The sequence below is a fragment of the Cyprinus carpio genome, chromosome A9 (assembly GCF_018340385.1).
Source record: "Cyprinus carpio isolate SPL01 chromosome A9, ASM1834038v1, whole genome shotgun sequence".
NCBI lineage: Eukaryota > Metazoa > Chordata > Actinopteri > Cypriniformes > Cyprinidae > Cyprinus > Cyprinus carpio.
The window spans coordinates 15,833,731-15,848,429 of record NC_056580.1 but is presented as its reverse complement, the minus strand read 5'-3'; the positions used below and the strand labels follow the sequence as shown (position 1 = coordinate 15,848,429).

Genomic DNA, 14,699 nt, shown 5'->3' with positions numbered 1-14,699 from the left:
TGTAGGAAGAAAGAGATTAAAATTCCCATAAAAAGACCAGATTTTGCCTTGTGAAGATCTATAAAGTGTTAGACAAAGCCGATTATTTTAATATTTTGTGTGATTTTCTCTTCTTTTACCATTCTGATATGAATCCCGATGACCTATAACAAGCTGTTTGGCTGTATTTGATTGAGCCTGGTATGTGACAATGACTGTGTGATCTCTGATTTCCAGCACCCTACACCCCTTCCCTCCATAATGACCCTCGAGGCACAGGGGAACCTGTGTCCAACCTCCGGTCCTGCCACTACAGTCCTGTGTTTTACCTGTTGGACAATGGTAAGAATGTGTCTGGACCCTTAAAAACACCCACACACACCAAGCCCGTGGCTCATGTGCTTCTCCGTGTAAATCTGCGTGTGTGTGGGTGTTTGTTTTGGGGTTGCATGCTGCAGTAGAAAGTAGCCTCACGCTCGTAGTGCCACACTCCATGCTGCTGAGGTGTAGATGTGGGTGTGTGTGAGTGCGTATATGAGTATGTGTAAGTGTGCTTCACGTGTGGCTATTGTAGGCATGTGTGTGATTCAGGCATGGTAGTAGGTAGTATGTATTGTGTGTGTTGATGAGAGGATATTGTGAGTATAGCCCAGACAGAACGTTAATCGTTGAGGTCCAGTGTGGTCAAATGACCCAATTTTTTAACATTTAAATTAAGTCTGTATTCATTTTTACCATATCTGACTTAACAGGTTTATTTTTGATCTTACTGTATTTCAAAATTATATTCAAATTGAAAGTTCTGTATTTCGATTTAAAAGTGCATGGGTTTGAGTTTGCTCTTTAGAATGAGCAGTACATCAGTCCTCTCTTTTCACCCAGTTTTATTTATTTTTTAAGTAATTTTCTAGTACAAACATAAGAATTAGCGCCTTTGACAGGGCTGGTTTGGGTTTGTGTCGCGTGGGGTAAACAGGGCTAAAGGCATTAAAACATTGAGGAAATGTTCTATTCAGTACTCCCCTAGTGTATACTTGCAAATTGCATATTAGGGGTGTGTATATATATATATATATATATATATATATATATCTATATATATTTATTTATATATGGAATCCCGATACCAGCACAGGGTTTTTTTTTTTTTTTACATTTCTATTCTTAATTCAGTGTTGATGGCAGAATACTGATACCGATCCTTTAGCAGAATATGTTTTTTTTTTACTTTTTTTTTATAAAGAAAAATAACAAATTAAAAAATATATAATCATAATCTATGAGAAAAATACTATTATACAATAGGTTAGTTGATAATTCAACAGCAAAAGTTATTCTTCAAAAATTATGAGTTCACAATAATTTTATAAAATCTAAACATTTATAGAAAAAAACATTATTTAGTGTGTGTGTGGGGGGGGTAAAAGTAAATAGGTGTAATCTGGTAAAATGTTACACATTGCTCTTTGTATTGTAATATACATTCATGAAAAACAAGTAAATATAATTATATATAAATTAGTGGTGGGCATAGATTAATTTTTTAAATCTAGATTAATCTCACTGTAATCTTGGAATTAATCTAGATTAATCTAGATTAAAATGGCTCATTTGAATTTTGCAGAAGGCATTCAAATTATGTTCAATAAGATGTACTTGTTAGTACTGATAGAGCTGTGGTGCACTCAAACATAGAAGTTTGACGATGACTCTTCCCCTGCGCTACATTGCTTGGCCCGGCATCTTCATCATTAGCTAAGGGATGCTTTGCGTTTAGGTGTTACTATAGACTGGAAGAACTCTTACAGTAAACTAATTCCGCATTGCACAAGGTGCAAACAACCTTACGCCTGTATCACACATACTCTGTCTGCAATACGTATGCGTAGCATTTTTTTTTTACGCACCCATGTTAACGGATTCCAGCGTTCACGCGGTTATGGTCCGTCAGTGCGTTCGAGGAGCGGTGCGTCTGCAGCAGTGCAGCGATCGTTTACGTACCGAGTCTATTTTTGCTTTGCTGCATGCGCTGAATTAAAATAACAGCACATTGTTCGCGGCAAAATTTAACATGGATTGACACGGAAATGCAGTAATTTCACAGTAAATGAATATTAATTAAAGGCTTCTGTGTTATACATGCAACACATGGGTTTTTGGCTAGGTTTAAACAAGAAAAAGAGCACCTTTAGATAAACGAGGGAACATGATATAGGCCTATGCACTTTTATGGAAGCAGAAAAACAAAGTTCATTAAGAACCGTGCGATTGCTTGTAATAAAGATTTAAATGCAAAAGGCACGAGAGTCGACTGTTTCTGTCAGTGGTGCTTTAATTTTAAATATTTGCGATATCCCAACAAGAAAAGTAGGCTAATTGTTGTGTTTAAATGTTGACGGAGTATGTGTGAAACAGGCGTGAGTCTTGCTGAGTTTTTTTTTTTTTTTTTGGGAAGCATGGTAATTTCTCAGTAGGCATACACACAGGTTCGAAGACTCGTTCTCACCCCCTACAGTGCAAGGTATACATCTTCTAGGTATACATCTGCGCTGAACTATCACGGTGAAAGTCATCATAGCTTGCGTAGTATAGACCCAGCTCCCAACCCAACTTTGAGAATAGATTAACGGCGATATTTTTTTTATCGCCCGATAAGAGTCTCACGTTAACGCCGATAACGGCCCACCACTAATATAAATATATGCAATAAATTAAATACATTTATTTTACATTTATAGCACAGTAATGAGGCAGCAACATATGATAGATAAGACAGAACAATCTTTCATTGCGCAAAAGTATTATAACATGAAAGGTTCCACTACAGAGTGGCACAAAGTGCTTATGCGCAACCCGTGCACAGAATGATGCGCTTGAAGCAACACTGAGTCACAGCGCGCAGCGCTGTCACAAAGGAAAGATGATTTTGATGCATAGTGTATTATATCTGTGTGATAGTTTATTGAGACTTTTCTTTTAACAATTTTAAATTTCAGTTACCGTGCGTGTGAAGAACAATTAATAATGCTCTCTACTCCAGTGTAGTGATCTCTAACAGACACTCGGTAGAAAGTAACATGATTTAGAATTAGCAATAAACTCCAACAAGATAAAGTTATTTTATGCAGAACCACTTTTGTTTATCTGCAGATCAAGTATAATAATAGGAACATTGTATTATCTTAGAGAGAGTTTTATCATCTTGACTGTCATAACCGAATGCAAGGCAAGTGCTGAATGGAGGTTGACAGACAGCCACAGCGGAGAGAGGAGTTTACGTGAACTTGAATTTAACGACTTAAATATTCATCTTTACCTCACATTAAACTATTGAACGGTCTCAGAACACTTGAAATATAGTGCACAGAAACTTAATGGTGCTTTATAATGTTTTTGTGCCTTTCGTGGGGCTTAACAATAACACAGAATAATATTTGCACAATATCGGATTTGGATCGGTCTTGTCTGTCCGATACCCCAATCCAGCAGAAAGTAGCAGTATCGGAGCAATACCGATACTGAATATCGGATCAGTGCACTCCTAATATATATACAGTATACAGTCACACTACTGTGTTGATAAACACGCACAAACACGATGATGAAGTTAGGCAGTCTTTAATAAATCCACAGAAGATAAATCCAAACAGAGGGAAGGCTTGCACACACAGAACATCAACAAGCAATTTAAATACACAAGCAGACTAGACTAATTAATGACACACACCTGAACAGAATGACACATTTAACTCAATAAAGGGAAAACAAAGTCCAAACTGAATGATACTGTGACAGATCGCCCCCTCCCGGAAAGTGTGGCCTTGGGCCATAGAGAGAAGGGTGTGGCGGCGAGGAGAATGAGGAGATGGCGAAGGGATGGTGAAGGGATTGTCAAAGGGCATGTATGCCAGAGAGATGCAGGAGGAGGTTCGGGACGAGGACGACAAATAAAATCCAGGGAGGTACAGGTGGAGGAGATGACCAGGGAGGAGCCTTGAGCAGGAGAGTGTAGGTTGTGACCCAGGCCACAGCCAGAACTGCGCTCCATGGCGGCGTCATTGGAGGGAGGAGCCAAGGCGTGATGGGAACACACGAGCTTAGGCAACAACAGCAATGGAGCTGGAGCCCATGGCGCAGACAGAGTGCAGATGAGGTGAAGCTATACCAAGGATCCAGGCGAATCGATGATCAACTGAGATGTAGGTGGGGATCCAGGGGCCATAGGGTGAGCTGGAGTGACCAAGGAAGGAGGCAGAGCATAGCAGAGCAGGCATACCACGAGAATTCCTTCTGGAATGTGTGGTGTTGCCGGCTCACACACCTGGTCAGACACGATAATCGGCTCAGACTGCAGGGCGATGATAGGCTCAATTGCTTCTTCTCGCAATGGCTCTTTCATCGCGGTGGGCTCAGGCAGATGCTTCGTGCAGCAGGGTGGTGACTGGCTGGGCACTGGGTCTGGAGTGTGCCTGGTGACGTCCGCAACATTGAAGGCTGAGCCACAGGAAACCAGTACTCACTCCACATAGTCAGCAAAACTCCCTCGAGGACCCTCTCTGGACAACTGCAATCAAGTGGCGGTGTTCAGTCCGGCATGCAGGAACGTGCACAGGCAGTCGTCCGGGAAGGTGGTCTGATTGGCAAGACTGAGGAATTCTCCTCAAGGGAGTGGTTTGCCTACTCAAGACAGAGCAGGTGGATAGCGGCAAAGTGACCCATAGACAACAAACACTGACAAACCAGAAAAATAAACTGGGTAAATCACGCCACTTAATTCACTTTATAGGTCGGGTCTTCTGTCACACTACTGTGTTGATAAACACACAGCACCATGATGACGAAGATAGGTAGTCTTTAATAAATCCACAGAAGGTTAATCCAAACACTGAGTTACTGAAAAACTGTTAAATTGTTAAAACAGAAAACTGTTTTATTACCTTAAACAAAGCAGGAAAACATTAACAAGACCTTTGTCTCAAAATATATTTGGTGATTTTATTGATTCCTATCTGCTACATAAATCTGTAAAAAAATTAAATAAAAATGTAATAGTAATAGCAATTACTAATAGTAGTAAATAGTAGTAGTAGTAGTAATATTAGTTTAACTTTGCACAGAATCGTGTTGCTGCACTAATCAGCCAAATTACCACATGCATAGTGAAATGCGGATGTTTATGAAAATAAAACTAAATGCACCTTCAGCCCTGTTGTACCCTAGTATTTCAATTTTGCTTGTCAGTGAGTATGATTAACAGTATCAGTTATAAGATGTATCTTTTTTGCAAGATCCTCATATTGTACATTATGACAAACAAAATCTGTAAAAGAAAAAAAGAAAAAAAAACTGCACAGTATGCACTTATGCTTTAGTTAGACCCCAACAGGCTCTCAAGGGTTTTTCTTTGGACTTCAGTAGCTCCGCCATCCATGCTTGTACAGTTTGTGTGTACATACATGTTTTGAAGACATTTACAATATCTTGAAACTGAATTAATTCATTGGTAAAATAAGTTAGTGCCTTTAGTTATTCTGTACATTTAGAAAGTTTTAAGTTTTGTTAAAACTTGTAATGGAAGGCATAGCAAATACCTAATCACCTTTATTTATATAGCACTATACCTACAATTTTAAACGTATAGTTTGTTGCCTAGGTGCAACATATGTAAATGGATTTATATAATTTGAACACTACAGAAATGTGCCGAAGTGCAAAGCTTTGTTTCCGAGAGCATGGCAGAGAGAATGGCTACAAGCATGAGAATTATATGCTAATAATGCTTTTGTTCACTGTTGAAAATGAGCATGTGTATGGCCTTAAGTTTTGGCTCACATAAAAAAAAAAAAAACAAAAAAAAAAAACTAGGTCACTACAAAGGTCACCAAATTGGTGATGCTAAGTAGTGACATATTCTTTTTGCCAGACAGAAATAAATGAATGTGTTTTGATGAAAAGCTTACAAGAGAGAAAAATGCTAAAGATTTGACATTTTATTTCAGCAAAAACAACACTGTGGCTGAAAAATTCTAATGCATGCTTCTGAGAATGAAATTCCTCTGAATAAATTGTAGAGCCTGGCGTTGGCATCTTTACTCCTGAAGTATATCCGCCTCTATGAATTAGCGGAAGATGACGTGAGCTGAAAGCAAAGGAGTCGGTAATTCATGCAAATTGCAGTGCAGGATAGTAGAAGACATTTTTTGAGATGATTCCAAAAACAATCCCAAATTACACTTCATCCGAGTCAGGCTCACAGAGGAGTCAACGGGATGGAGGCTCGGAACGTTCTAACGAGCAGCTAAACGACTTCTGAAATTGTGCCCATGGAAAAAAACAACAATACAGGGTGGCCACTTGAGGTCTGACGTTGAAATCAATGGATGCCAGCTGTTATGTTTGCCACTGTAGCTGTGAAACTGGATAACATTAACAAAAGATGTCCAACATGGGTTTATTCAGAGATGGGTCTATAAACACAACACACACACAGAAAATTATTTGCAAATTGGCTTTAACGAGCTGCTCTCATATCTACATATAGCCCACACTTCCTGTGGATCTTTCTTTCATGTTGTTTCACCTGGACATGTGTGTCCAGACTGATCTTATCAGTGTAATGGGAAGCATTCCACATCTAAGCCACAGGTTACTGATCCCGGAATTTTAATTACTGCCATTTCCAGAAGCAATTTCCGCTTTGTCTTACGCTTAAATCTCCACATGCCTGGAAGAACAGACGGAAAGAGAATATATATATATATATATGTGTGTGTATATATATATATATATATATATATATATATATATATATATATATATATATATATATATATATATATATATATAATTCGTAGACCTTAAGTAGAGCTCATTATATTTAACTATATATTTATTTATTTTATTTATATCTGAGGTTTAAAGAAATACAGTGATTTAAAGAACCAAGAAATCTAAATTGTAATGTCTGTTCATGTCTGTTAGCAACTCCTAAAAGTTGAAAATGTGAAGCAAATATATATTTATATAGAATTAGAATAGTATAGAATAGCTTTTTTCTTCCAGGAAAATATTAAAATTTATATATTTGCCATTTGCAAATTGTTCTATACTGTGGAATATTTTCAAAGCCTTTTTACTGGAAGAGATTTTTTTTTTTTTTTTTTTTTTTAAATGATGATAAAAGTAAACATGAATCTAAAGCAATCAATTTACAATTCAATTTAAATTCAAGATATCTTGCTTTTTGAAGAAGTTTTTTGATATGACCCATTCCATATTGTACTCCATACTGTTTCATTGGGAAATGGCAATACCAATGGTAAGTGTTTGGTTGGTTAGTATGATCCAGTTAGCAAGGGTTAGTTGATGCCACAAGCACACCATTTGGTTTTTGGTTTTGCAAGTAATACAAAGGACTCTTAAATGTGTAAAACTGTGGCCTTGCTCCAGCCAAGATGAATGGGAGTGCAAATGGATAGCTTTCTCCAGATAGACCTCCTTGATAAACATAGGAAAGCAAGTTGCATTCATCAGATCATGTCTGGAGACAGCATTAGCACCATGTTGAAAATGACATTCTAAAATCCCATCCTTCTTTAAAAACATTTAATCGAAATGATGCTTAGGAGGAGAGTATTCTGCTCTGTTTGTTTTAATGTTCTGGAGTACGTCATATAAATAGAGACTCTGAGAGACATTCTTTGGGATAACATGCCTGGTTATTAAATTTATTTGCTTCATAACCATGGAAACTAATGTCGAATTAGTATTTTGGATCCACTAATATAATATAATATTTACATTTCTGTTAAATCCCATTCAGCTCAGTATACATTCTAACCTTTGCGGTGCAAAATGCTTGCAAAATGTTGACCTCACTTTGTTTATCTTTTTACACTTTCATTTGAACCTCTGTGTTTATGTTTTACTAATTGTGTATGCATGCACACACGTGACAACCTGTTACTTTCTATTATTAAATATTTTACAATTATTTTGATTAATTCATGCTTTTTTCCCCCTATCAATATGGAAGGAAATGGAAATTCAGAAAATGGATTATGAGTTATACATTTGTTCTTAGATGCGTTCTGCATGCGTGTGTTTGCTTGTCTAAAAACAGTCAAATCTGTTTAGCTGGTGGCAGTATGCGATCAGGCATGACTGTCGAATGAAACATCAAATATCAGTGCGTACACCTGCATGTGTTACACTAAATGATTTTCTTTCTTTCTTTATTTAATTTTTAATTTGTGCTGATCTCTTTATTTTGCCTTTTGATTTGTTTTCTTAAATGGATTAATTGCCCCTTTCTGTCCTATTTTCGTTTCAGTCAAGGGACCAGGCAGAAAGTTAAGTCTACCCACAGATCTTAAGACTGATCTTGGTACGGTAGGCCCGAAAGCGAGCAGATCTTTTTCTTTATTCTTGCCTTTGAAGCATCAACTCTCTCTGTTTCCATCCTATTGAGAATGACATGATGAAGCCCCTTGTCTTTGCATTTTAAAGTTCATATTTAATGCATTTTTATTCTTTCACTTTATTCTCATCTGAATTCATGACGTGGCACAAAAATTTCTGCGTGTGGCCTTTTATTATTATTATTATTATGCTTCTCATTGTACATTTTGCAAGTGTTAACAAAGGTGGTTTGTTCAGCATACTCATTCTTAAGTTGAGAAAAGGTATCACTCTGAAATCTTGCTCTTTCGCGACTGGTTCATCCTTTATGTCTTAAAAGCCTTGCTCCATCGTAATTGGGTCATTCTATACCTCAGAACATGCTCTAACACTATCGGACCATTCACTAACTCTATGAAAGCCTGCTCATTTGTGATTGGACCATCTACCTCTGAACAACATGCACTCTGCAAATGAGCTTGCCTCATTGTGACTTGGTTCATTCTTCAGCCTTTTATGGAAATACTCTGAATTTTCTCACTCTGTCTCTTTTGCTGAGTATCTTTCCTTGTTCTCTTTTCCGTTTTCTTTCCTCTGGCTTTTTGTTTCATGCTAGGCTGTGACTAACACACCTCTCGCTGAGGGCTGAACAATTTCCTCTCCAATTTCTTGTGCTAAACTTGACTTAATGTGTTATAATGAAAGTGTTCCTTCAACAGGTCAAGCTGTGCAGCATTACAAAGGAAAATAGACCATTTGGGCCATGAGTGATTGCACTTGTTTCTAATCCTCGAAGGTTTTGATGTACTCTTGAAAAATATTTCAGAGTGCAGTAGTCTTGGGTTATTTAGTAATATGAAAAGATCTTGAAGGTTTAGTCCATAAAAACAGACAAATTACATAAAAAAAATCAATAGTTATTAAAAAGCCGATTTATGAGTGTTGTGTGAGTATATTGTGTGTGTGTGTGTGTGTGTGACTGAGATAGAGAGCTAGTGTGTGTGTCTACAGTAGTTTCTATTGAATGCAATATTTTCTAGTCTACTACCCTCAGTTTGGATCTTTTCATGGACATGGGTTCATTTAGAAACACTGTCCCTGGTGCAGGCCAGGGAAAACAGAAGTAAAGACGTCTGCGGACTGGGCTCCAATTTTGTTTTTTTTCATCCTGACTCTCTAAGATGATGTTTTCTGACTATCATCAACAAAATATGAGTTCTGCAGGAAAATCATCTGAAGATGCTGTGTTCCAGCTCAGCCACCATATTAAATTGGATTTAGTTAGTGTCATGAGAGTTATTGAAAAAAATTGTCTATGATTTAACAATATTTTTTACTCTATCATTCATAACTTTCTGGTTGGTAAGATTTATTTATTATTATTTTTTTTTATGTTTTTGATAGAAAAAGTCTCTTATGCTCACCAAAGATGCATTTGTTTGATTGAATATACAGTATGAAAAAGGAAAGTTGTTGAAATATTATTACAATTTAAATGATTTTTTTTTTTTTTTTTTTTTTTTTTTTTTCAGTTTTAATATATTTTCAAATTTCATTTATGCCTGTGATAGCACAGTGCTCAAGAAACTTTTCTTATTATCATCCATGTTGAAAACAGATGTGCTGCTTAATTATTTTGGTGGGAACCATGATGTATTGTGTATATATAAAATATTACTGACCCCAAACTTTTAAATGTTAGTGTATAACTTATACACTATAAAAACTTGCTCATACAAGAAAATATGAACTAACAAATGTAGTCTTTAAAATAATGATTTAAGTTTCTCAAAGGTACTACAGATGGTGTTCTTAATAGTGCTTTGTTTCACCATGAGTCAGTGTCAAAGTTTTGGTTGCCAAGTCTACAGTGCTATATAAAAATGAAATCCCACTGATATGAAATGACAGCAGACAGTTGTGGATTTGGATAGCTGTGTTGGCATGAAAATGATTGCTAGATATAAAATGGAGGGAGGGAAATATACAGCTAGAATGTCAAAATAGTCAGGAGTCAGTCAAAACCTAGAGGATGCTGTGGTAGATATAAACAAGTTAACTCCATCTGAGAGCTTCTGGCTACAATATCTCTCTTTGTAAGACTTTGATCCAGGTGTGCTGGAAATGTTGCTGAAAAATGTGCTGTTTTAGATGCAGGGAGTTTGAATCTGGGTCTTTTCCTGAATACTCAACCAGACCTCCCTCAACTTCTTGCATAAATAGACTGCAGATGGAAGCTTCTGTTTTTCTGTAAAATCAAGTCCTCCACCTTCGTTCTTTCAAGTGTCTGAGTTGAGAAGGGATGAGAAAGCCTCTCTGAATGCTTATTTTTTTGAACAGCTGCCATTACATGCAATTTTCCTTTCCTTTTCCATGTTCTTTTTCTTGTCCCTTTTTTATTTTTTCTTTTGTATTTTTCCTTCTCTTTTTCCTGTTGTTTGTTTGTTTTTCTTTTCCCTTTTTATTTCCTTTTCCCTTAACATTTCCCCTTTTAACTTTCCCTGTCCTCCATCACCCCCCCCCCTCCTTTTTTCATTCCATTTACACTTTACCTTCCCTTTTCCTTTTCCTTTTAAATTTTTCCTTTAATTTTTCCCTTTTCAAATCAGAACCATTTTTGGCTGATTAAAGTTGCTTCCTCTTACTGTTAACGCTTCTTTCTCCTTTGCGGCTGTATTGTTTTCATCCCACTGCCATCTTTACCTCTTTTTCTCTCACACACTCTTCTATTTCTAATCTCATTTGGGTTTGTTGCTAATGCTATGCCCGTTGTTACAGATCATGTGAATGGACATTGCACTAGCCCCACCTCCCAGCCCTGTCTGACTGGGAGGGCCAGAGTCCCAGGGGGCCCTGAAGGGCCACGCCTCGCCCGCAGGGGGCCCGGCCGACCGCCCTTCCGCAAGGCCCAGTCTGCCGCATGCATGGAGGTCTCTTTGCCTGTGTCCTCCCTCACCGAAGGTGTGTGCTTGTTCTCCAGCTTGTTTATCCCTTTAATCCATTTATCCTTTTTTTTTTTCTTGTATTCCACCACTGCCCCATGCCACTTATGCATGTTTAACACTCATCAAGGGATACAAGGAGGAGGGTATGAGGTTTTATTGCTGTGTTTTCTGACGCTATGATTTCACTGCCTTTTCTTTGGTATTATTGTTTTGTTTTCCACTCTTTTGGAAAGATTGATGATTACTAAAGCCCTATCATGTCACACAGGAAGCATATCCCTTTTCCACTTAGCCCGTGCTCTATACCAGGGGACCCGTGGATCTCTTCCAGCACTGCCAGAGCTACATTTGAGAGCTGAACAATGCTATAACTACCCACAAACAAATATGGTGCATCATGGTCTTTTTATTTGTATTTTTTTACAAGTCTTAAAGGGATAGTACCCTCAAAAATAAAAATTATGTGATCATTTACTCACCCTCATGTTGTTCCAAACCCAAAATCATTGATACTGACAAGTCAATCACCATTCAATTTCATTGCATCTTTTTTTTTTTCATGCAATAAAAGTCACTAGTATGGCGGCATACACTCAAGATGTGACAGAATTCACATACTGTGCTTGGTCCCTTTAAGAATGTTAAAGAAAGTTGTGTGTTGAGGGGGTTTCCCCTCTGAGATTAATGCTTGTGTTTTAGTTGAAGTGCATCAAAATGGTTCAGCTGGTTCATGACTTTCTGAATCCAATTTCAATGTTGCCTGTGTTCACGTAAACGCACTAACACCTACATGTGGTGACCCCGATGCTCTTGAATGTCATAGTTTTTGGTTGTTGTGATTTGACTAAATGGTGGCCAATGCAGTCACTCTCAAGTTACCAGATTTTTAGGAACACTAAGCTGCAGTGGGGTTTGCCCAGGCAGAGACACAGTTTGCGTGTCGAGGTCACTACGGGGTTTGTGCGCTTAAATAAACACAGTCACTGTAGAAATTGTATAAAAAAGCTGTGAACCGGCTGAATCACCTTAATGCACTCCAACCAAAATGCAAGCATAAATCTCCCACCTCAACACACAACTTAACATTCTTAAAAGGAATCTTAACCTCACAAGCTTTATCACAGTATGTGGATTCTGTCACATCTTTAGGTATATGCCGCCAAACTAGTGACTGCAGCAGTAATTCTTCCTAAAATCTCCTTTTGTGTTTCAAGGGGGAAAAAAGTCATATAGGTTTGGAATTACAATTTATGTCCATTATTTATATCAGAATGGGACTAGATTGGGCTCTGGCACTAGCACCATGTTGGTGGAAAAGGGTTAACCGAGTATCTTATTCACCAATTACCATTTTTGCTGATATTTTGGTGGAACGTTTTTCTGATCTCATAATAGGTTTGTGTTATAAACTTTAACTAAACTTAAATCCAATTTATCCTGATTAAAGTCAATATTAGGATGAATGGGATAAATGTTGATGAAATAAGTGTATTATTTTATTAACCAGCCTTCCAAAAGTCATCAAAAGTAAAACAAAAAGAAAAATAAAGAAAGAAAGAGAAAGAAAAGAAAGAAAGAAGAAAGAGAAAAAGAAAGAAAGAAAGAAAGAGAAAAAAGAAAGAAAGAAAAAGAAAGAGAAAAAGAAAGAAAGAAAGAAAAAACAGCACAAACCTTTCAAAGTGTGACTCACAAAAACGACTCTGCTTTTCAAGCTTTGGGGATCTTCTGTCCCTTTTATGTTTGAGACTGTATTTGTGCTTCAAACATGGAGGCTGAGGCAGACACTGCTGTGAGCCTAATTATACTTTCTGCTTTTAATGCTTTTAATTACTACCTCTACACATAGTAGTTTGACAGGTGGGTTGATGATGTGAATTAAATTAAATTAATGTAGGCAGTCTCTGAGCAAGCTTAGGTTGGAGTTTACGCAACGATTATGGTTGTGGACTTATTTCTCTTCAAGCATCTTTCTTAATGTGAATTGATTGCAGCTGTTTCCTCTGGATCACTAGAAGGGAATTCACCAAAATGAAATACATGGACAATCCAGTCAACATGACATGTTTGTAGAAAACTCATAATCAGAATGTGTGTGTATGTTCAAATGTTTGTTCTCATCACCTCCATGTTTAAATGTTGGAGTGTGTGTTACAAGAGCCCTGCTTTAAAGGGGTCATATCATGAAAAAACAATGTATCTCTTTCTCAACTTTCTCTTCCTGCTGCTCTTCATATCCTTGAACCTCAGGATAAAACATATTATTATTATATTTAGGTCCATTATATATATGTGATATGACTCCTTTAACTGTTATCGTGGGCTTGCACACAGGCAAACGTGACTTCTGTATGCCTTTATCTCATGTCAATTCTTTGTCCTTGTCAGTCATATATGTCCCTATAGAAGACGTCTTGTTCATATTAGCGTGGTCTGTACAGCAGTAACATGTCACTTAGATCATATCCTCGCTTGGGCACCGACTTCCTGTCATTCACTAATCCAATCGCAGCGATAGGCAATGTTTCCTCCTGTGCCGTCATCTGTGTCCATAATCCTGTTTACGTGAAGGACATCAAACCAAGACAACCAGCCCAAGTCAAAAAGTAGGGTTTTCACAGTGACTGGATGGTTCCCAGAATGACAATGATATTGCCTTTTTAACCTAATATTCTATATGTGATTTCATTTTTGAGAAAAAAAAAGATGTGATTGCTCACAAGCTAGTAAAAATACCTTCCCGTCACCCCCTTTTCTTTCTTTTTATTTCCACCTGGACATTCTAACAGTACTGAAATCTCAATATTCATCTTTGAAACATTCAGCTTGAAATTTTTTAATTGAATAATGTTGCAATATTCAAATGAATCCACATCTGTCTATATATTCACATGGCTCATTTTTTTTCCGCCCCACTTGGGGAGACACTTGTCCGTTAGAGGACTGCCTACTGCTTCTTTGGTCTCAACGCATGGCGTGTGTCCCTATCGCTACGGTAACAGGCATGTGGTGCCGCAGTGGGGTCGCTGGGATAATTAAAGGTCAATTAGCAGCAAGGAGAGCCAGGCCGTCGCTAATGAGACACGCTACAGGAAGAGAGAGCTGCGGGAAGTTGGGATACATACTCTCATATAAACAGTATTAAGGGTGGAAAGACACACACAGACACATACGTGATGTAAGCAAGAAAATAAGGACAGTTGCAGGAATGCAGAAGTCAGTGAATAAATGGTAGTGGATAGGACTTTAAATCATCCCATTGTCTCCTTGAAATCCCATTATCCCATTAAAATCTACTGAGTCACATCCCATTTAACAAAAAGATTCATTTAGAGCCTTTTCTGCAAGTTACTGTACATCATAAAGGGGTATGCGGCG

General features: G+C 37.5%; 1 protein-coding gene across 10 annotated transcripts in view; it reads left to right on the top strand.

Annotated features, from left to right (window-relative positions):
• Window positions 1–14,699, top strand: part of LOC109082037 (syntaxin-binding protein 5-like) — a 130,632-nt gene that overhangs the window by 103,829 nt on the left and 12,104 nt on the right. For 4 of the 10 annotated variants that reach the window (XM_042763759.1, XM_042763760.1, XM_042763758.1 and 1 more), the window contains one exon: window positions 11,158–11,340. The exons of 2 other annotated variants lie outside the window; for them this stretch is intronic. In XM_042763759.1, coding sequence (XP_042619693.1) covers window positions 11,158–11,340 — 183 coding nt within the window. Of the gene's footprint in view, window positions 1–216; window positions 322–8,311; window positions 8,366–11,157; window positions 11,341–14,699 lie in introns of all 10 variants that reach the window. 4 more of the 10 variants (XM_042763756.1, XM_042763754.1, XM_042763757.1 and 1 more) reach the window with 2 other exon arrangements.